The following is a 23,182-nucleotide window of genomic DNA, read 5'->3' as shown; positions in this document are numbered from 1 at the left end:
TTTGTGTTTTGCCGCAAGGTATTTGGTATCATTGTTCTGTTCAGCATGTTAAATGTAGTACTGGAAAATGAAAGACAGAAAATGTAAATCTAAGCTTTGTCTTTCGCCGTTGTTTTGAGTACGTTTAGCAGCATTGTCCTTGCAAAAAGGTCTAAATATATAATTATGGCTTTGGGAAGTCATTAAAAGGTCTATAATTATGACTTTTCAAAGCCATTAAATTTCACCTCATTATCTGTAGCTGCTTTATCCTTCTACAGGGTCGCAGGCAAGCTGGAGTCTATCCCAGCTGACTACGGGTGAAAGGCGGGGTACACCCTGGACAAGTCGCCAGGTCATCACAGGGCTGACACATAGACACAGACAACCATTCACACTCACATTCACACCTACGGTCAATTTAGAGTCACCAGTTAACCTAACCTGCATGTCTTTGGACTGTGGGGGAAACCGGAGCACCCGGAGGAAACCCACGCGGACACGGGGAGAACATGCAAACTCCGCACAGAAAGGCCCTCGCCGGCCCCGGGGCTCGAACCCGGACCTTCTTGCTGTGAGACGACAGCGCTAACCACTACACCACCATGCCGCCCGCCATTAAATTTAAATTACAAAAAAAAAAAACGCTGCCTGACTCTGTAACGTTACATATGCTAGTGTGGTCACGTGGTCTGGCTCAGCCAATCAGAGCACAAGAATCAAAAATCGTGGATCGAAATCGAAAATCGTGGTGAAATAACTGGATCTGCAGCAAGTTATGGGCAGTGGAGACGATGTAAATCGCTTTGAACATTGAAAGGCAATTTTTATTTAATTTTTTTTTTTTTTCTGGGCTCGAGTAGTCAGCGCAGACCATTTGTCTAGCCAGAGAAAACCACCGGTGCTTCTGGGCATCTCCGATTAGAGATCTCACAAACTCATCAGACGAGGTTGCATGAAAAGTTCTGCAGCGTCCTCAAAGCTTATCTTGATGTAGCTTAGACAGAAAGAAAGCACAACTTTATTCATCACACACTTGTGAAATTTCCTCTTTGCATTTAACCCATCTGAAGCAGTGAACACACACATGCACACCAGGGCTTTACGTTAACTTTTTTGCTCACCCGCCACTGTGGCTAGTGGTTTTCCCGAGTCACTAGCCATTCAGCCTTTTCGCTAGCCACAATTTTGTTGCCAGGAAACCGCAGGTTTTTCTTCACCATGATGCATGAAAGTTCGGAAGATCTAGATTTAAAGGAATACTCCGGAGTGAAATGCTTTTTAGGTCTATTTTTGCATTATTGGGAGTGCATACGTTGAGTTGCTACCACAATCACATCAATCGGTTGTGTTTTGAGAATTCGTTTTTTGTGATTTCAACCGGAAAGCGCTAACACGGCAGTGCGCGGGGCATGTCTTTTTGCCGATACAAAACGCTAGTTTTAAAACTATTGCAAAGCTCAAAACAACGTGATGGTTCTGTGGAAGTGAGTAGAGGGTTCCTACGAACAAAACGAAGTGTCCCTGGCTCTGCAAGTGCACGGACAGTGTGTAGAAGAGTAAATACAAAGCCAGTGACCTTACCTGAAGTCGGTCTTCTACAGACGCCATCTTCAGGGGACAGTCCGTAAAAGTCGAGTGCCGAGTGCAGAGCCCATCCCGCTGGAAATGCACAATTGTGGTATGTTGTGCATTTCAAAACAAACTAGCATTTTGTATCGGCAAAAAGACATGCCCCGCGCACTGCCGTGTTAGCACTTTCCGGTTGAAATCGCACAAAACGAATTTTCTCAAAACACAACCGATTTGATGTGATTGTGGTAGCAACCTAAAAAGCATTTCACTCCGGAGTATTCCTTTAATTATGAATGGCAGCGTATAATGCATCTCTACAGTAGCACTCAAGTATTCAGTGCTGTTAAGGTAGCTCCCTCTATGAAAACATGCAACGAGTTCAGACAAAAGAGTATTCTGTTTAAACAGTTGATGTTTTGATATGCAAGTATTATGTATATTATCTATTGTGTGTGTGAGAGAACGTGTAGAGAGACATTAAATGTCCTCATTACATTCATCATCAGATGAGTCTGAATGGTCCATGAAAAATGGTCTTCGTGACCTGAGGCTTCCAGCAGGCCGTAAGTTGATAGCTGGGGTGGGATCAACTTCTTTCCAATCGCGTGAAGGTTTCTAAACCGCAGCTCCATCCTCTCCAGCTCAGCCGACTTCATGACCGCCAGGGACTGAAAGCAATGCTGTCCTGTAGTGAACCAGCCGTCTTCGCCTGTTTTGATGTCATGCTACCGATGTGTGCATTTAACTTTTCGTGGTCCTTTATAGTTTCGAGTTTAAAATTGCTGGTGCCTGTCTTTGCCAGACTTTCTACAGTCTTCGCAGTACATGGTATTTTCGGTTTTGCTATGAACTAGCAAATCTCACCCGAACTTCCATTTGTCATTGAACTGTCTTATCTTCCTATTAGCGTCTTGTTCATCTCCATGGCCGTAGCCAGCTCTGAGGCCCCCGCGGTCCGGACCTCGGTCATTTTTAAGAGCTGAAAATACATTTGTACGCTAAATATTCAACTGGATGAAAAAAATAAAGAACATTTAAAACGTCTCCATAAAAAGTGCATTGGTAATTGTTAAACGCTGATTCTGACTTCTGTGTCTGTTTGGTGCACGTGACTCTGAGACCAAGAACGCAAAAGTGAATGAGCGCGCGACTCGGCGGAGGAACGCAGTGCAGTAGACTTTTTTTTTCTTTCCATGGTAACCATCAGCGCACTTTCATGAAGCTGTTAAATTTACATTTTCAAAGTGGCGCAGTTGTAGCCTACCTTGTTTGTGATTTTTAAAAATAAATCATTCGATAAGCCAAAGCATTAGAGTGGAAAGTTTCAACTTGTGTTTGCCTTGGATAACTTTGCCTAAAACATGATGGTGTATACTGTGTGTTTTTATTTTTTATTTATTCCCCCCCCCCCAGAATTTTTTTGTGTGTCGGTGTAACGGATGCCAGATTGTTAATGTATCTTAGTTCCATAGGCTACATGGTTAGGGTATCTTTTGTCCTCATTGCTTGGGCCAGATCAAACCATTAAACAAGCTTAAACTATTCTTACTCTTGCCACATACATGATTTTTTTCAAAACTGATATTCAGTTCAAACACCATTTAAAAGTAATTTCAGGAATAGATCTCTTGTGACGTGTAATTCACCTCTCATTTAAATATGTCGAAATTTTTCGGCGCGCACTTTGCGCATCATGGACCTCGGTGATTTTAAAATGCTGCCTCCGGCCCTGACCATCTCTGCCCCTTTTTTTCCTGAGCAGCAGGGTTTGAAACTCCAGCTGTATGCCGCCACATAGTGCGCTTGTCAGTCGTCAGCAACTTTTGTTGCTTAGTTCATTAACCGCAGGTTACCGTATCACTGATTTTATCTGAGACGTTAACGAACGTTCTAAACAATTTTAACATGTCAGAATGTTTATGCAGGTGCTCATGGGAGTTGTAGGTGTGCAATATTACATTGCAATACATTTATTATATCAGATGCCTTCAGAGAAAAGTACAATGAAAATATATTGTCATACCACAGAATAAACCACCCGCCAAAGTGGCTAGTGTCTTTTTAATGACTAAAGTCATTACCCGCCAAAGCCGAATTTTACCTGCATTTGGCGGGTGGGTGGGTGCTAATGTAAAGCCCTGATGCACGCGCACACGTGAGCAATGAGCGCGCGCACATACCCAGAGCAGTGGGGAGCCATGCTAACAGCGCCTGGGGAGCAGTTGGGAGTTAGGTGTCTTGCTCATGTTAACCTAACTGCATGTCTTTGGACTGTGGGGGAAACCCACGCAGACACGGGGAGAACATGCAAACTCCACACAGAACCCAGAACCTTCTTGCTGTGAGGCGACCGTGCTAACCACTACACCACCGTGCTGCCCAAATCTATGTTGCGTTGGCCAGGAATCGAACCTGGGTCAACTGCTTGGAAGGCAGCTATACTAACCACTATACCACCAATACACAGACAAGGCAGTCCAACGTACAGATGCTAAGTTGTAAGTGGAGGCCAATTTTTATTCTGTTGCTACAGCTGAACGTAGCTGTAGTATGAAACAAGGACGATGGTTGGTTGCCATGCCACGCGCTGGCCAATGGGAGTGCGCTATTGCTTCTGAGCAGCAAATCCTGTCCCACTTCAGAAATAAGGTAGAGCAAACATGGGATACAGGCTTATTGTGTTACTTGGGGTCCCTACTCGTCCACTGGCGTTTTTGTTCTGCCAGTGCAACTAACGTGACTCGTTTTTGTTTCATCATAAGTTTCTCTCCTAGGAATTTTGAAGCCTGTCGTTGCAGAAAATTCCCCGTCGACTTCTAGTATTGGCTGTCGAAAAGGCTCTAGATAGCATGGAGTTCCTGTTCAAAAAAACAAAAGTAGCAGCAATATGCCAGAGTCTAGATCTTATACCATGGTGGTGGTGGCTGCTCCCCCCCGGGACATCTACCTTTCATAAGCCAATAAAATCGATGTCTTGCTTTAATATGCCATACATTGTATTGTCTTTTTAAGTCCAGCGCGTTGAGTCTGTCTGGGTCATTTTCCTAATTAAGAATTATATTTGGAGCTGAAGTCTATTAATAGTCCCTGACTGAATAAAATAATCACAGGAAGTTCATCTGCTGCTGGTCCTGTAGCAAAATCGGTGTTAACAAATTTCTCACTTGGACTATGTTTAACCATGAATGGTAATTCATCTCCATCCTCAGTCTGTGACCGTGATAACTCACTCAGTTTCCAGATCCTGATCACAGCTCTACTGTGCTTTTTAAGGAACTTATTAAAGCTATCATTTTTCAAAGGGAACATTTGAGGAATAAACGCACCTTATTCAGGCTTCCAGCAGATAAGCTTCCTTTGGCGATGGGTGTGTTGGTCGATGTGAAGGTTATCGATCAGGCTTGTGCAGTGTAACGGTGCAGTTACTGTCCCTACAAAGTTTAAACTGTTCCAGTAATCAATGATGTTTGTAGTTGATTACATTTGTGATGATTACGCAACTTTCACTTTACCGTCGGAGGTGTTTCCTCATCTTTAAGTTGAGGAAAAATACATGAGGGTTTAAGTTCTGTCTAATATTTTTTGTTAATGTTGCACCTATTTGGAGGGTTTTTGTAGTGCATGTAGTGTGAGCGGTTTAACAACTGTAGGCACCTCTACAACAAGTAGGAGGAAGAAAGATGAACAGCAGCCACTGATTGAGAGGAAACTATTTTAATAATAATAATGCTTCTGTAAGAAATTGGTTGTTAGAAAAAGCAAAACTAAAAACGAATGATTCCTGGTGACATATGGTCTAGAAATAGCTACCTTTCTTTGCACTGTGGCTCCAGTTCTCTTTGCAGAACAGACAAAATTTACTGCCCGAGTCTCCCAATCATTTCTTCACAATGCTTCTCTTGTTTGATTTGTTTCTGTACACAGTAGTACAGAACCATCCACCACAGCTCAGGCTTAATCCTTGATAAATGGCCCATTTACATCTGGTGTTAATCCATGCTTTCGTCTAAACCGGGGAACAGGGGCGCTGCGCCCTCTTGCTCTCGGCGTGCACCCCCTTACCGAAATGCCGATTGAACCCCAAGTCACACTTGGGCCATGCACTTGTATGCTACTGCACAACATGCAGTCTTCCTCAAAACGATCTTTTCTCCGTGAAAACATCCCAGCAACACCATGCGACAATGTGTCCGATCATCAAATACGTTATAATTACTCCAATCATAGTACAACCCCGATTCCAAAAAAGTTGGGACAAAGTACAAATTGTAAATAAAAACAGAATGCAATAATTTACAAATCTCAAACACTGATACTGTATTCACAATAGAACATAGGCAACATATCAAATGTCGAAAGTGAGACATTTTGAAATTTCATGCCAAATATTGGCTCATTTGAAATTTCATGACAGCAACACATCTCAAAAAAGATGAGACGGGCAATAAGAGGCTGGAAAAGTTAAAGGTACAAAAAAGGAACAGCTGGAGGACCAAATTGCAACTCATTAGGTCAATTGGCAATAGGTCATTAACATGACTGGGTTAAAAAGAGCATCTTGGAGTGGCAGCGGCTCTCAGAAGTAAAGATGGGAAGAGGATCACCAATCCCCCCAATTCTGTGCCGACAAATAGTGGAGCAATATCAGAAAGGAGTTCGACAGTGTAAAATTGCAAAGAGTTTGAACATATCATCATCTACAGTGCATAATATCATCAAAAGATTCAGAGAATCTGGAAGAATCTCTGTGCGTAAGGGTCAAGGCCGGAAAACCATACTGGGTGCCCGTGATCTTCGGGCCCTTAGACGGCACTGCATCACATACAGGCATGCTTCTGTATTGGAAATCACAAAATGGGCTCAGGAATATTTCCAGAGAACATTATCTGTGAACACAATTCACCGTGCCATCCGCCGTTGCCAGCTAAAACTCTACAGTTCAAAGAAGCCGCCGTATCTAAACATGATCCAGAAGCGCAGACGTCTTCTCTGGGCCAAGGCTCATTTAAAATGGACTGTGGCAAAGTGGAAAACTGTTCTGTGGTCAGACGAATCAAAATGTGAAGTTCTTTATGGAAATCAGGGATGCCGTGTCATTCGGACTAAAGAGGAGAAGGACGACCCAAGTTGTTATCAGCACTCAGTTCAGAAGCCTGCATCTCTGATGGTATGGGGTTGCATTAGTACGTGTGGCATGGGCAGCTTACACATCTGGAAAGACGCCATCAATGCTGAAAGGTATATCCAGGTTCTAGAGCAACATATGCTCCCATCCAGATGACGTCTCTTTCAGGCAAGACCTTGCATTTTCCAACATGACAATGCCAAACCGCATACTGTATCAATTACAGCATCATGGCTGCGTAGAAGAAGGGTCCGGGTACTGAACTGGCCAGCCTGCAGTCCAGATCTTTCACCCATAGAAAACATTTGGCGCATCATAAAACGGAAGATACGACAAAAAAGGCCTAAGACAGTTGAGCAACTAGAATCCTACGTTAGACAAGAATGGGTTAACATTCCTATCCCTAAACTTGAGCAACTTGTCTCCTCAGTCCCCAGACGTTTACAGACTGTTGTAAAGAGAAAAGGGGATGTCTCACAGTGGCAAACATGGCCTTGTCCCAACTTTTTTGAGATGTGTTGTGTTGAATACCCCTCCCACTGCCAACCCTTTATCCCGAAACGATAGGACATAAACTTTTTTCATGGCCAGTTAATTGTCCAAATCAGTGGAGCAGATTTAAATTTGTGCTTGATCCATTCCTAAAACTGAACAGAATCACCTCAAGTGACCAAAACGGTTCGACACAATGGGAAAGGTCATGTTTTTTTTCACGCATTCTAACACTGTTCTAAAACTGCTTTTTACACCATCCTCATTTATCTTCTGTTTTTTTTAATTAGGCATGACATACATGCAACATAGATATTACTGTAGCTGAACTTGTGCTGAATACAAAAGTCATATGACTTTTTTGAAAATATTGTTCAGATTTGTTGAAACTGACAACAAAATCAGAGCATGCCAAAATCATTAGAGTGCCAGAAAATACCCTCAGACCCCAGAGGGTTCACGTGCGTCATGGGTGGACAGCACGAAGTACAAGTGTGAGCAGGGTCAAATATGTCTCAAAGACGCACTGTGATTTTCTATCACTCGAACCGCATTCAGAGATGGTCTTGGATGCATTAGACCACGTCACATTTGTAGTGTGAACGCAAACATGTCTTGTGTCCCAGACCACCTAATCAACTGCGTTATTGCCCTAGCTACAAAATACATTATCGCTGTGAGACTGTTTGGAAATCATGTTGAATGACGGAGCTGTCTGCTGCTGGGATAATGGATAAAGACAGCAGAGATGAAAGTAGCTATTTTTCATCGTATCATTCATCACTAGGGCTGTAACGATACACCCAACTCACGATTCGATTCGTATCGCGATTTTTGACCCACGATTCGATACGCCCACGATTTTTTTTTAAATGTTTTTTTAAAGTAGTAAATTTGACTTAACAATTACTTACTTATATTAACTATTTAATAACACACATAATTCAGACCACTGCAGAGAATGAGTAATATGTATGCAAAAATGAACAAATGTATATCCAAAGACTGTTTTATTTCTCAAAATAATACTGTTGAGCCGGAAGCTCTGTTTTTTTCAGTTCTGAAAAAGTCATTTTTCCAAATCGTGTAAATCCGTTAAGATTTTTTTTTGGGGGGGTGGCTCTCTCACTGTCTCACTCTCATAGGGCCAATGATTTTCTGTGATCGCGGAAAACAGATGGAAATTACGGAATTTTTATGGTGAAACATTGCTCGCGTGTCAAAATGTAACTGCCGCAGAAGGCTTCCGCTCAAGCAGACATGCCTTCAGTGTTGCCAGATATTGCTAACGTTTTCCACCCCAAAATATGTTCAAAACCAGCCAAAAAGCACCTAAACCCGCCCAATCTGGCAACACTGCATGCCTTTCCGGTCAAGTGATTGTGATTGGCTTGTGGCACACCTAGCCAGCCAGTGAGCTGCTTGTTTACAGATTCGCTCCCCGCGTCGCAACCAGAATGGCGAGCGCTTCAAAGAAATGAATGCTCTGCCAGTGGCGAGTGTGGACGTTGCGTGACTCGCAGAAGATTGTCGCAGGTCGGCGAAAAAACGACTTGCTAATAGATATAAAAAAAAATAAAAGTAATTTAAGTAAGTTTAAAATGTAATTTAAATAAAAAGTAAAGTATTCATTAATTGAAGTTTGGAAGCGCCTCTGTTTTTAGGCTGAGGAGAAGTTTGAAAGGGTGTACCACGATTCTGCCTTCTTGTATCGCGATACGGATCGTGGCTCTGCGTATCGCGATTTCGATACGCATATCATTACAGCCCTATTCATCACCTCATCCCTCATTCATTTGTAAGGTTTTTTTTTTTTTTTTAAAGCAGAAAACACTTAAGTTTTGAAATGGTCTGTATAGGTATATATGAGGATTCATGGGAAATTTCTGTCTGAAAACAAGCGCAGTGGGAGACTAATAAAGGAGTGCCAACCTTCACAGGAAATGATGTACGAACTCTGATCTCAAGTGCTTGCTGGGGTCGCATTCATAATGCCAGATGTGAACAGCTATGCGTCTCGGCAGTCTACTTGTGATCTGATTACCAAGTACACGTTAACACCAGGTGTGAATAAAGCCAGCGTCATGTAAGGCGGAGCTTGTGTTTTATATTCCTGAGAAAGAGGGATTTGGGGATTTCATCCACTAGGCTTACGGATGAGTCATAAGCGTCAACTGTGTATTGGTCTAGACCAACCCAGGCCGTGTGCTGTCTTGCCTGGGGTTAGCTGTTGGACTTTTTTTTTTTAAGTTGCATTTTGTCAGTTCATTTTGTATGGTTGGGTTGTTTCCTTGGCTGCTTGCTGAGTGTCGTTACTTCCACAGAATATTACACTGTGTTCTTCTGTTACTTGTTCAGTTGGCACTAGAACTTTCTTGTCTAGATGTTCAGCACTTTGTGTACCTGACTTTTGCACGTATTGTATGTTGATCTGGATAAGATCGTCTGCTAAATGCCACGTAATGTCTTTTGTGGCTGTGTAGCGTATAAAGTCTGAGAGTACGTGTTGGCGATGAAATCTGAACCGGTTGCTGTAAGATGTTTCTGGATTCCATATCTAAACCAGTGTTGTAGTCGAGTCACTAAACCTTGAGTCCAAGTCCAGTTTCGAGTCCCCAGTGTTCAAGTCCAGGTTGTTAAATTGAGTCCGCAAACAAGACTCTATCTGCACTGTTTGACGGTGGCTGTTTCAGCGCCATTAACATTAGTTTGTTCCTGAACGTGACAGGTGAATGCGCTTCTTTTTGTCAGGGATTGTGAAGTATTCTGTCAGAGATGGCTGGGAGACAGATGTAAGTGTAGAAGGTGTGTTTGTTTTATACGAGTGAAGACAGACAGGTAAATAATCCAGAACAGCAGGCAAAATCATGAAACAGGCAACAGGTCCAGCTCTTGTAGACTCGGCAGAATCCAAGACGAGAAACACGAACTCAGGAAAACAAACAAGGAAATAAGGCTCAGTAATGTGTGAGCAGTGCAACTCAATACTTCGCAAAGTAAGTGTTTTTCAGTTTTTATAATCGGCGTGCTGATTGCACCTTAATCCTGTGCAGGTGCGAGTCATATGCGAGAGACCGCTTGGCGCGTGCGCTGTCCGGAGCGCACCCGAGAGTCTATCTGATGCACGCGCCAAGGTGCGCAGGTGTGACACTCTTGCACGCAATTAGTACAAAAATTAATGTAGATATAAATATGCCAAATTATTATGTCAAGTTAGAAAAAATAAAGAGAAAATCCGAGTCCTCGTCTCCAATTTACGAGTCCGAATGCAGTTAATGCACGAGTTTGTAAACTATTTGCAGTGATGCGCAGCAGCGTGCCTCAGTGGTTTTTAGGATATTTTTGCAGGTTGAATTCCCCAACACACACCACACACACACACACACCCTCAGAACATCAGAATTGTATGAGCCTCATACCAGTACAGGAGATGACTTCTGTATTTTTATGGTTGTAGGTTTTTAAAACGGATAGACAACCACTGTTTTGTTACATATTTAAAAGACACTAATATATTTTTATGAAGTAAGAGTTTAATATATGCGCCATTAGTGCAGTGTTGTATGCCATTTCAAGTTGTGTGTAAGCAGATACAGTGATGTCCTAGATTTTTTTTTTATACGTTCTAATTTACATGATCTGAGCTTGTATACCTGCTGGAAAACTGTGGTTTAACAAATTCTGATGATTAGGTGTGTGATTGGTTAGAAACGGTACCCCTTGTGTGAAACAGCCAATCATTTTAAAAAGGGAATGTTCACTTTTTTTTTTTTGGAGAACAGTAATCCTGTTTGTCATGTGTCCTAATTCTTAAACATTTACACACACACATGAAAATTGGCTAATTCTGTTTATTTCGGTTTTGTTTTGCGCCTTGCGACACTTGGTCTAGCTGACAAATTTCTGTGTCGTGATGGCTGAGATTGCATCATTTCTTTGGGGGGGGGTTTCTCACTTTCTCCTTAATTAAAACAGTCACACGCTGGCAGTAATTGGGCTTTTACTTCTCCCTTGCTGCCATGCCTGGCATACACAAGAAGCCATTCAATTAATATGCTAATGAACTGATAAATATTTATGAGCCTTTTTGAATTATGCAGAAAGCTTTCTGAGCTCTCTCTCTCTCTCTCTCTCTCTCTCTCTCAAATGAATTGCTTGCAGGACTTCAAAGCCGCTCTTGGCTAACGAGGAACGGGCCACGCTATTTGCATATGGCTTTAATCAGCTGAATACTGATTGTTTCATTATGGATGCTAGTGTTCCAGTTGCAGTCTTTGTTTCGTTCTGGTGAGAGCGAGCAAACTCTTGCTTCATGCGCTCAGCCGTAACTGTCAGTATCGCATCTGCGCACGTAACAGGAGCCAGTCAAGCTGTGCCGGCTTTTTATTTAACCTTAATTTCATTCTAACGGTATCGTAGTTGACTTTGTAGTTTGTGTTTCATTACCTGCAGCGTCTGTCCTACCGTTAAAGCTTTTATTTGTGATGAAATGTTTCGTGTTGATCATGGACTTAAGTGTTTCTGGTGAGTGTCTTTACTTTGTGTGTTTTTGTTTTCTATTTTGTATTGGCAAATGTTCTGAAGTATCCATGTTCACAAGGCTCCGTGGGTTATGGAAATTACTTAACCTGGCTCACAATCGTTTCACTTTTAATTTCTTCTGGATTTGAGCTTTGTCAGATTGACTTGCAAATAAGGCTGTGGTTTAATCCATCTGGGGAAAGGCATGGAAGTGTGTTGCATTTTAAGTAGCAAAAATCCAGCTCTTGTTTCGATTTCAGAAGTGTGTGCTGCTTGTGCATGCTTGCCTTGCTGATCATAGCGTATATTATTCTTGTAACTAGCCACTAACACATTTTAAGCGCTTCAAGCATCGCACGTGGGATTTGAAGAGCCGCGCGTCTGTCCACACAAAGGCTAAAGGTCGCTAAACTTTCACGGATGATGCAAGGCAGCAGGACTTGAGTCTTGGTGGTCACTTTTGGGAGAAGTTGACAAACCTAGATAATTGTGTTCTCTCTTCATGGTCCTGCTTTGCAGATTCTACAAGCGCAGCAACAGAATCCAGTAAAAGTGCCATGGAGAACGGAGTCCAAGGTAAATACATGCTCTCAAGCCTTTTGTGTTAAGGTGCGATTCCTTTATTTGTTGTTTGCGTAAACGTGCGTGTAACTCCTTTCGTCTTTCCGTTCTAGCTGCTCAAACAAACGGGCTGGACTCGCAACAGAAACCAAATGGACAAGCAACAAGTGCAATCAGCAACATGCAGGCACAAGCTTTGCTCCAGCAGGTAATAAAAAAAAATTCCAGTGAACATAGCCTTAAGATTCTCTCTCACAAATAAAATTTGGTTGCAGTTACTGATTACGTGCTTTCTGTATTATAACAGTCTAGAATGAGAAGGCAAACTACTGCCTCAGTAAAAAAAAAAAAAAAAATCCTTCTCCATGGAGGCAAGTCAGTGTAATTTATTAAGAAAGTGCCTTGGCACTCATTATCTCTTAGAAATGAGCATGAGCTATCGGAGTGGTATGTTAATTAAACAGTGCTGCAGTCATTCCAAAAGAGGTGGAAGAGAATATGCAAATCTATGCAGGATTTATTTACACTGCATAATGCCCTCATTTACATAACGCAAGTAGAACGACTACAGACAGTTTGATTCCCCCAACAAGTTTTTGCCTTCCAAACTTCCACACTCGACAGTTCTTTCATCACAATCATTAGTACTTTTTTTTTTTTTTTTTTTTTTTTTTTAATGCTCGTTGGTAGCTTTACATGATTGTGGTTATTTTAATGGTGTCTGCCTTCCATCAAAGGTACGTCAATTTCACTGACGCTTTTTTTTTGGGGGGGGGGATAAAAATGTGGAGGTCACTGATGATGGAGGTGTTTTTAATATGGCTTTTGTAGATGAACGCTTCAGAGTTGAATTTGTTGGCGGATGTAAAAGCGATTTAAAAAAAAAAAAAAAAAAAAAAGACGACTCCTTGTACCTGAAAGAGCTCTTTAGTTTGTCTCTTCTTTACCTACTGTGCCGTCTTGCAAATAGGCTGTGGGCCCTTGGCATGAAATATAGCTAGAAATCAACTTTCGTGACCAAACCAAGCAGACTACTTGAACTTAAGTTTTTTTTTTTTTCTTGACTATTTCAACCTGTAGAATCCGAATCTGGTTGTTGTCGCGTTATAATCTTGCACGTTATGGAGCTGTATGGCATTTTGGGTCAAAATCACCCATTTTTGAAATTGGCCTCTAATTTGATGAAATTGTTAATAGCATTGTAGATGCTGCTTATGAAACCTTCAAACTTTGTCTGCTATGAGCTAGGACGTTCAGCTAGATGGCCAGAAAGCAACACTTGTGCTGATGGTAGATATCAATGAGAAACACGTTTTTCCAAAAGTTTTTTTTTTTTTTTTTTTTTTATAATATTTAAAAATTCAAAATAGTCAAGTTTATTTCCATAGTGCTTTTAACAGTAGACATTGTCGCCTCAGACGACATGAGGAAGAAACCTCGAGAGGAACCAGACTCAAAACGGAACCCATCCTCATTTGGGCGACAACAGACATGATTATAACATTAACAGTTTTAACATGAAGTCAGTTTCGTCGATGTGTTAACTCTTCAACTGATGGAAACTTGAGTGCAAAACTGAGGACTACAGTTGACTTGCTAACTTTGACAACTGCAGTCCTAAAGTTAGCAAGTCAGCTGTATTCCTCAGCCATGAAAGCATTACTGTAAGTGTCCAGAGCATCTTCCAAGTGTGACTTTCGACTGTCCATATGGGGCCGTCCTCCACAGGAGTGATGTGATGAGACTCCAACTAGACGTAGGGCATCAGGAAGGATCAGGCAGGTCCGAGGAGCAGAAGAGGTCAGCATCTCGGTCTCAGGATTGACGTGGAACTCAGAGGGACAGATGGAGAGAGGGGGAGAAAAAGAGAAAGGAAGAGAAAACACAGGTTGTTAGGTATAGACCCTTTTCACTCACGCGACCGCCATTTTGGACATGAAGAAATAACGGTTTATGGCACAGACCCTTTCGGTTCTCGCTCATCTCGCTGCTACAATGACTGCTTAGACTGCAACAATAATACCTAACACACATTTAAGTATCCGTCGTAAAGACGTGAAACTCGTCGAGTGACGAGTGTGTTCATTGATAAGCGAACACAATCTAAAAGTAGACAAACCATCACACTGCCCTGGCGCTGTGTACAGTTTACCTTCTATGGTTTGTGCACTCACTATTTGCCATTACTTTCTCCAACCCAGTGTTCGAACTATGACGATATTTTCGGGGGGTCCCTTTTTTTCCCTGGGGGGGTGTGCTTGCGCTTGTCTCAGAGCGCGGATCTCCAAATACATGAGAAGCCTATCTTGCGCACATATCACGCGGACTCCACACACGCATCGCGTCTGAAGTCATAGCTCATCAGGGGAAATCGTGTCCGCATTGGCATGTTCAAAAAACAACCTCGCGTCAACAGTGATACCACACTAGGGCTGTAACGATACACCCAACTCATGATTCGATTCATATCGCGATTTTTGACCCATGATTCGATACGCCCACGATTTTTTTAAAATGGTTTTTTAAAGTAGTAAATTTGACTTAACATTTACTTACTTGCATTAACTATTTAATAACAAATAATTCAGACCACTGCAGAGAATGAGTAATATGTATGCAAAAATGAACAAATGTATATCCAAAGACTGTTTTATTTCTCAAAATAATACTGTTGAGCCGGAAGCTCTGTTTTTTTCAGTTCTGAAAGTCATTTTTTCCAAATAGTGTAAATCCGTTAAGATTTTTTTTGGGGGGTGTGGCTCTCTCACTGTCTCACTCTCATAGGGCCAATGATTTTCTGTGATCGTGGAAAACAGATGGAAATTACGGAATTTTTATGGTGAAACATTGCTCGCGTGTCAAAATGTAACTGCCGCAGAAGGCTTCCGCCCAAGCAGACATGCCTTCAGTGTTGCCAGATATTGCTAACGTTTTCCACCCCAAAATATGTTCAAAACCAGCCAAAAAGCACCTAAACCCGCCCAATCTGGCAACACTGCATGCCTTTCCGGTCAAGTGATTGTGATTGGCTTGTGGCACACCTAGCCAGCCAATGAGCTGCTTGTTTACAGATTCGCTCCCCGCGTCGCAACCAGAATGGCGACCGCTTAAAAGAAATGAATGCTCTGCCAGTGGCGAGTGTGGACGTTGCGTGATTCGCAGAAGATTGTCGCAGGTCGGCGAAAAAACGACTTACTAATAGATATAAAAAATAAAAGTAATTTAAGTAAGTTTAAAATGTAATTTAAATAAAAAGTAAAGTATTCATAAATTGAAGTTTGGAAGCGCCTCTGTTTTTGGGCTGAGAAGTTTGAAAGGGTGTACCGCGATTCTGCCTTCTTGTATTGCGATACGGATCGTGGCTCTGCATATCGTGATTTCGATACGCATATCGTTACAGCCCTATACCACACGCAAGAAAAAAAAAAACAGTCAGGCTACTCAACACATCTGATCCACAGCAGCACCAAAGCATCACTGGAAATCATGTCAACAACCAATCTTCCATTTCAACACGCGTCAACAAACAAATGGCACCACAAACATGAACGAATCGGTCAGGCTACCGATTCCAAACCCACAGCAGACGAATAATTAAATGCATCTTACCTTAAAGCAGAATTGGCCACAAAGGAAGTCTGTTGGCACACTTCCTTTCTACTAGTTTGTCCCCCAACCTGGCAGCAGCAGTCGTTGTCATATCGGTTTATTTTATCTTTGATGTAAACACAACACTTCGGATATGCAAATGCTTCCCGTTACACACGATTGCTATGTCAATAAGCATCATTTTGCCAATATTTTAGAGACCATCCATCTTCTCCGTCGGTCAGCATCTGTCGGGATCCGATAAAATGATAAATCTTGCCTTGTGTGTTGATGGTTACTACATCCAGGTGCACAACAATATAATGGCATGATGGAAGTCTTGCTGAAAGTAAAAACTTTCTTTGATGGCTGTATTCCTTTCGATGCTTCGCCGTCGTTCCTCGTTGTTGGCTGTGGTAGACTACTGGTAGTACATGTCCAAAATGGCGGCCGCGTTTGTCGTGACGTCACGTGGGAAGGGTCTATACCCAGTGTCACTCGAATAAGTAGAAACCGTATACATTTTGCACTGAGTACAAGCAGGGACTCTGGCAAAACTGACAGCATAACTAAAAGGGGAGAGCCAGAAGGTAGCACAGGTATGAGGGAGCCCCAGAATATAAAGCAGCAGCCATTACACTGTTAACAAACTCAAGTGAGTGGGGGACTGACAGCATCCATACATCCCAGTTTACCAAAACACTCTGTCTGAGGACCCTCCAGATCTACACCTTTACCTCATAAACACTGTTAACAAAAGGCTTGACTAAACAGATATGTTTTCAGCCGAGACTAAAGCCCAGCCTTTCCCGATTTCATCGGGGCTTCGTGTGTCGGGCGATCGGTTATGAGTATACAGGCCTGATTTGATCAGTTCAAAATTCTCCGCACACATTATTTTATACTTTTGCCACTCACAGATATGTAATATTGGATCATTTTCCTCAATAAATAAATGACCAAGTATAATATTTGTCTCATTTGTTTAACTGGGTTCTCTTTTTCTACTTTTAGGACTTGTGTGAAAATCTGATGTTTTAGGTCATATTTATGCAGAAATGTAGAACATTCTAAAGGGTTCACAAACTTTCAAGCACCACTGTCCATGTATAAAACTATGAAACTTCATGTATACGGCTCTGATGTTAGCACTTAAAAGCGTATGGTGTATGTGATGTCGGAAACAGGTTGCATAAAGGTTAATTACTTTCTATAACTGTTAAACGTCCGTAACGACATAGACCAGGGGTCATCAAACTGCGGGCCGACTCCGGCCCGCCACCCCCCTTTGACTGGCCCCCAGCCCCTCTGCCCCCCACCACTTGAACCGGCCCTATGAGGCAATCCCCAAAAGTGGTCATGGCCTATTTTTTTTTTTTTTTTTTTTTTTAAATTGCTTTTTGGCAAATAATATGTCTGCATCTTGTATTTTGTTGATTTTATCAATTAAAATTGATCTTTAGTTATAAAATGAACTATTCATATTTTCCGAATTTTCGTCATATGCTCGTGATCAAGCAGTGACAGGCAGCGCACGCGCAGAGAACTGTCAGTGTTCAGGACAGCAAAATGGCGAGCGGTCAGCGAAAAGCTGACAGAGAGTGCAGAGTTTTTAAAGAACAGTGGACCACCGATTATTTTTTTTTTTTTCGTTCAGTGTAAGGACCGTGCAATTTGTCTTGTATGTAAAGAAAGTGTGTCGGTTTTCAAAGAATATAATCTGCGTCGTCACTACGAAACCCACCACAAAGAGTATGCTAGTTTGCGAGGGCAAACAAGAGAAGACAGGATTCGGAGGATGAAATGCGGACTGGCTGCACAACAGAATGTATTCCTTCGCCAAACCCAGATCAACCAGGCTGCTGTCCGAGCTCGCTATAAGGCAGCTCACCTGCTAGCTACCCATGGAAAGCCGTTTACTGATGGGGACTTTGTTAAAGTATGCATGCTTGCTGTGGCCGAGAAGGTGTGTCCCGACAAGAAGGATGCGCTCAACGCGGTGAGTCTCTCCGCACCTACTATGACCAGGCGAACCGAAGATTTGGGGTACAACGTGTATGACCAGCTGAATGAGAGAGCGTCAGAATTCGAGTTTTTTGCTTTGGCCATGGATGAGAGCAATGACGTGCAGGACACAGCGCAACTGCTTTGATCTATTGCTCATATTATAATTTCACTGTTTTTTAAAATGTATTTATTTTATAGGCCTATTTATTTGACCTTTATTAAGTGCTGCACACAATTATTAACATTTATTAATAATATCAACAGGCCTACCTACAATTTATAATTTTCCACTCACCTTTGCCAGTGTCAATCACCTCAACTAGGCAGATGTTTCTTACCTTGACAGCTTTGATATTATTTTTAGAAAATAAATAAATGGAATATCAGTGGTATTTCAAATTTAAACAAAGTGTGAAGACTCGATTACTACTTTTGCAAACCACTAGTAAAGATAAACAAATATGTGCCAGGAATCAGGTGGGGGATATAGTAGTGGTGGGGGATATAGTCGTGTGGGGGATGTAGTCGTGTGGGGGATATAGTAGTGGGGGATGGCTGTGCCAGGCTAGTAATCTCTACGACACAATGAGGCCTGCTGGTGGTCATATTTGTCTGGGTCCCCATCACAGTCAGGAACGACAATGTGGCCCCCAGAGAAAAAAGTTTGGTGACCCCTGAAATAGACCAACAACATTCATTAGTTCTTCACACCTGCGTTTACCCCAAATAATTGAACTTCCTGAGACCCACGTACAAGCTTAAGGTATGAACATTCAGTGGTTTTGAAAAATGAAACCTGCAAAATTGTGTACATGAGGGCGAGAGAGAGAGGGGGGTAAATATAGTGCACTTAAGAGAGCTGTCTCAATTTTAGCATTGTAGGTCTTGTTTTCTTTGACCCTCTTGTTTTGCTGCCCTTAAAATTGTCTGAGAGAGATGGTTTCTTCTCTGGTGCACTGCTAAATGGCACCGGGACCTTTTTTTTATTTATTTATTTATTTATTTATTTATTTTTTTAAGCTCTCATGCAGGGGGCTCAGAAAGGAAGTTCACGGAGCAAAGATGGAAAGCATATATACCCTATTCCTGCCAAGGGTTGATTCAGAGCTGGTGTCTAATCTCAAATCAGTTCTTCATGTTTCGATAGCCAAAGAACAAGCTCTCAGACGGGCAACTGGTTAGAGAGCGGCACGAACACCTTGGTGGTCTTAGAATCAAGATCTGCTTAAGCCAGGGGCTGGGAGTGGGATTGTGACCAATAAAGACCAGCTAAAAGTTTGTAACCATTATAAATAAATACAGTGCCTTGAAAAAGTATTCATATCCTTTGAACTTTTTCACAAGGTAAGTGGCAGAATCACTACACCTGTCGTTAATTAATGTGTTTGTGTGTCTTCCCAGTGACCGCGCCCTATTTAAGGAGAGAGAGTAAGAGAAGAGGGAGCTCTCTCCCGAACCAGACGGCTGATGGGTGTGCGTGTGTCTGAGTGTGTGAGTGTTTATAAAAGCTGAATAAAAGAGTTGTGTGAACTCAGTTCTGGCCTGTCGTCCTTCTGTGCTCATGTTCTGGGTTTCGGCACCACTGTGACAGTTCATGTAGGTAGGTGGAGCACAGAAGGACGGCAGGCCAGAACTGAGTTCACACAACTCTTTTATTCAGCTTTTATAAACACTCAGACACACCCATAGCCATCTGGTTCGGGAGAGAGCTCCCTCTTCTCTCACTCTCTCTCCTTAAATAGGGCGCGGTCACTGGGAAGACACACAAACACATTAATTAACGACAGGTGTAGTGATTCTGCCACTTACCTTCCCTGACTCCGCCCTCCTGTCACAGACGGATGCTTGACCACGCCCCCGCTGCCACGTTGGAGATGCTCAGACCCAGTCATCTCGCCATAACAATTTGTCCCTTGTCAAAGTCGCTCAGATCCTTACACTCGCCCATTTTTCCTGCTTCCAATACATCAACTTTGAGAACTGATTGTTCTCTTGCTGCCTAATATATCCCACCGCTTAACAGGTGCCACTGTAATGAGATGATGTAATTCACGTTACCTGTCAGTGTTTTTAATGTTCTGGTTGATCTGTGTATACAGTGACGTAATGTGACTTTATGGTGGCTCTGTATCCCATGGAAAAGCAAACTGGTTCTTAGAAGGTTCATAAGTTGAACCAACTCTGAACTGGCACTAGCACCTAGTTTGCATTGGTTGAAAAGGACTTAGTCAGTGTGTCTGGCAGTAACACTGATAAAGGGGTTTTACTGCTAATTAATTTCCCTTTTTCTAGAAAGATAGAAAAGAGGGCAAACCACACTATCTTTCCTGCTTTCATAGCCTGATTCAGTAGTGATGCTTGTTTCAGCATTTATCATACAAGTTTTCCTTGAATGCTACGTGTGTGTGTGTGTGTGTGTGTGTGTAGTTGAGTCTGAGTTCAGCGCAGCAGCAGCAGTTGTTTCTGCAGCAGGCTCAGCAGATCCTCGCAGCTGCTGTGCAGCAGCAGTCAGCAGGCCAGCAGAGCAGCACCACTGGAGCCAACATCTCTACTACTGCTGCGACACCCATCACCCAGATCCCCCTCTCACAGCCTATCCAGATCGCACCTGTAAGAACAAACCACCACACGTACAACCCCGATGCCAAAAAAGTTGGGACAAAGTACAAATTGTAAATAAAAATGGAATGCAATGATGTGGAAGTTTCAAAATTCCATATTTTATTCAGAATAGAACATAGATGACATATCAAATGTTTAAACTGAGAAAATGTATCATTTAAAGAGAAAAATTAGGTGATTTTTAAATTTCATGACAACACATCTCAAAGTTGGGACAAGGCCATGTTTACCACTGTGAGACATCCCCTTTTCTCTTTACAACAGTCTGTAAACGTCTGGGGACTGAGGAGACAAGTTGCTCAAGTTTAGGGATAGGAATGTTAACCCAGTCTTGTCTAATGTAGGATTCTAGTTGCTCAACTGTCTTAGGTCTTTTTGTCGTATCTTCCGTTTTATGATGCGCCAAATGTTTTCTATGGGTGAAAGATCTGGACTGCAGGCTGGCCAGTTCAGTACCCGGACCCTTCTTCTACGCAGCCATGATGCTGTAATTGATGCAGTATGTGGTTTGGCATGGTCATGTTGGAAAATGCAAGGTCTTCCCTGAAAGAGACGTCGTCTGGATGGGAGCATATGTTGCTCTAGAACCTGGATATACCTTTCAGCATTGATGGTGTCTTTCCAGATGTGTAAGCTGCCCATGCCACACGCACTAATGCAACCCCATACCATCAGAGATGCAGGCTTCTGAACTGAGCGCTGATAACAACTTGGGTCGTCCTTCTCCTCTTTAGTCCGAATGACACGGTGTCCCTGATTTCCATAAAGAACTTCAAATTTTGATTCGTCTGACCACAGAACAGTTTTCCACTTTGCCACAGTCCATTTTAAATGAGCCTTGGCCCAGAGAAGACGTCTGCGCTTCTGGATCATGTTTAGATACGGCGGCTTCTTTGAACTGTAGAGTTTTAGCTGGCAACGGCGGATGGCACGGTGAATTGTGTTCACAGATAATGTTCTCTGGAAATATTCCTGAGCCCATTTTGTGATTTCCAATACAGAAGCATGCCTGTATGTGATGCAGTGCCGTCTAAGGGCCCGAAGATCACGGGCACCCAGTATGGTTTTCCGGCCTTGACCCTTACGCACAGATTCTTCCAGATTCTCTGAATCTTTTGATGATATTATGCACTGTAGATGATGATATGTTCAAACTCTTTGCAATTTCACACTGTCGAACTCCTTTCTGATATTGCTCCACTATTTGTCGGCGCAGAATTAGGGGGATTGGTGATCCTCTTCCCATCTTTACTTCTGAGAGCCGCTGCCACTCCAAGATGCTCTTTTTATACCCAGTCATGTTAATGACCTATTGCCAATTGACCTAATGAGTTGCAATTTGGTCCTCCAGCTGTTCCTTTTTTGTACCTTTAACTTTTCCAGCCTCTTATTGCCCCTGTCCCAACTTTTTTGAGATGTGTTGCTGTCATGAAATTTCAAATGAGCCAATATTTGGCATGAAATTTCAAAATGTCTCACTTTCGACATTTGATATGTTGTCTATGTTCTATTGTGAATACAATATCAGTTTTTGAGATTTGTAAATGATTGCATTCCGTTTTTATTTAAAATTTGTACTTTGTCCCAACTTTTTTGGAATCGGGGTTGTACATTCAATCTCTAAGTATTATAAAAGTTGATGGCTTTGTGTGTTTCTACGGAGTTTGCTTAAATGAACTAGTGTTGTCACTGCTATATTTTGTGTGTGTGTTGCTGAGGGCTAATTTATCACCATGATTGCTGTGACCTGAATAAACTTGTGCATTTTTCTGATTCCCTTTAGCAGTTGCAGCCTGCTGGTCTTAACCTGCAGCAGTTTGTATTGGTGCAGCCGGGACAGCTTCAGCCTGCTCAGTTCATCATCTCTCCTTCACCTCAAGGCCAGACTGGTACCGTATGAGCTCACACAGGCAGACATGTATAGCACAGTGCGTTTCAAAGCTTAACGGAACCCAGTGTGCTCCATATTGGACAGAATTTCACGGTCTCTCTTAAACGAAAACTGAAGGCAAATGTTTTACCAAAGTTCTATTTATCTCATTTTATTAAATATAGGAATGCATTTCTGACAGCTATTTTGTCACTGCTATAGCAAGTTATGTTTGAAATATGCTCTGTAATATATCAGTCCATATGTCAAAGCAGTGGCCGTAAACGAGATTCGTCGAGACCTGTGCGAGACTCCATAGGACGGAAATAAAACGTACACCGGAAATCAAAGTGACCACCATCTGCCAACGTTGTCAAAAGATGCGCGCGCCCTCCTTCGAATGCTGATGTAATCAAGCCGGAAGGATTGTTTGTTTTGATAGCAGTCAGGAAAGTTTGGGGAAAAAAAAAAGTAGGCAGTAATCATCATTTAAACTCATTTTTGTGCCATATTTCGTTTGGAAAACAGTTTTCAAAATGGCGGCGCTGACACTTGACGTTTCGAAGTCTCGCACAAGTCTCGTGAAGATCGCGCGGGTAAGTGACGCCTGCCATGGACCGAACGAACTGAATTCAACACGGCTAAAAACCAAACAAGCCGATTTAAGTATAATATTTAATTGCAATTGGTTGCCAATACGAGTCATGATATAAGGTTACTAAAACTGAAAACGTCATTGAATAACACGTTAATTAAGAAATAAAGCAAGTTTAAAAATGACTTCAGTTCCCCTTTAAGGAATAGTGTATGCTTCTTAAAATTTCAGGAAACCCTGAAGGCAT

The 23,182-nt window shown here is 42.2% G+C and overlaps 1 protein-coding gene and 1 non-coding gene across 2 annotated transcripts in view; one reads left to right on the top strand and one right to left on the bottom strand.

Moving 5' to 3' along the window:
* LOC132866099 (POU domain, class 2, transcription factor 1-like) overlaps positions 1-23,182 on the top strand; it is a 59,030-nt gene that overhangs the window by 20,640 nt on the left and 15,208 nt on the right. Inside the window, exons 2-5 of the mRNA XM_060898680.1 lie at positions 12,212-12,268; positions 12,367-12,461; positions 20,276-20,458; positions 22,254-22,359. Coding sequence (XP_060754663.1) covers positions 12,212-12,268; positions 12,367-12,461; positions 20,276-20,458; positions 22,254-22,359 — 441 coding nt within the window. The remainder of the gene's footprint in view (positions 1-12,211; positions 12,269-12,366; positions 12,462-20,275; positions 20,459-22,253; positions 22,360-23,182) is intronic.
* On the bottom strand, positions 3,946-4,017 carry trnag-ucc (transfer RNA glycine (anticodon UCC)). The gene has a single exon. It is a non-coding gene; the product is annotated as a tRNA-Gly (tRNA).

This window comes from Neoarius graeffei, chromosome 18, assembly GCF_027579695.1.
Source record: "Neoarius graeffei isolate fNeoGra1 chromosome 18, fNeoGra1.pri, whole genome shotgun sequence".
Lineage (NCBI taxonomy): Eukaryota > Metazoa > Chordata > Actinopteri > Siluriformes > Ariidae > Neoarius > Neoarius graeffei.
This window is presented reverse-complemented; position numbering and strand designations above follow the sequence as displayed.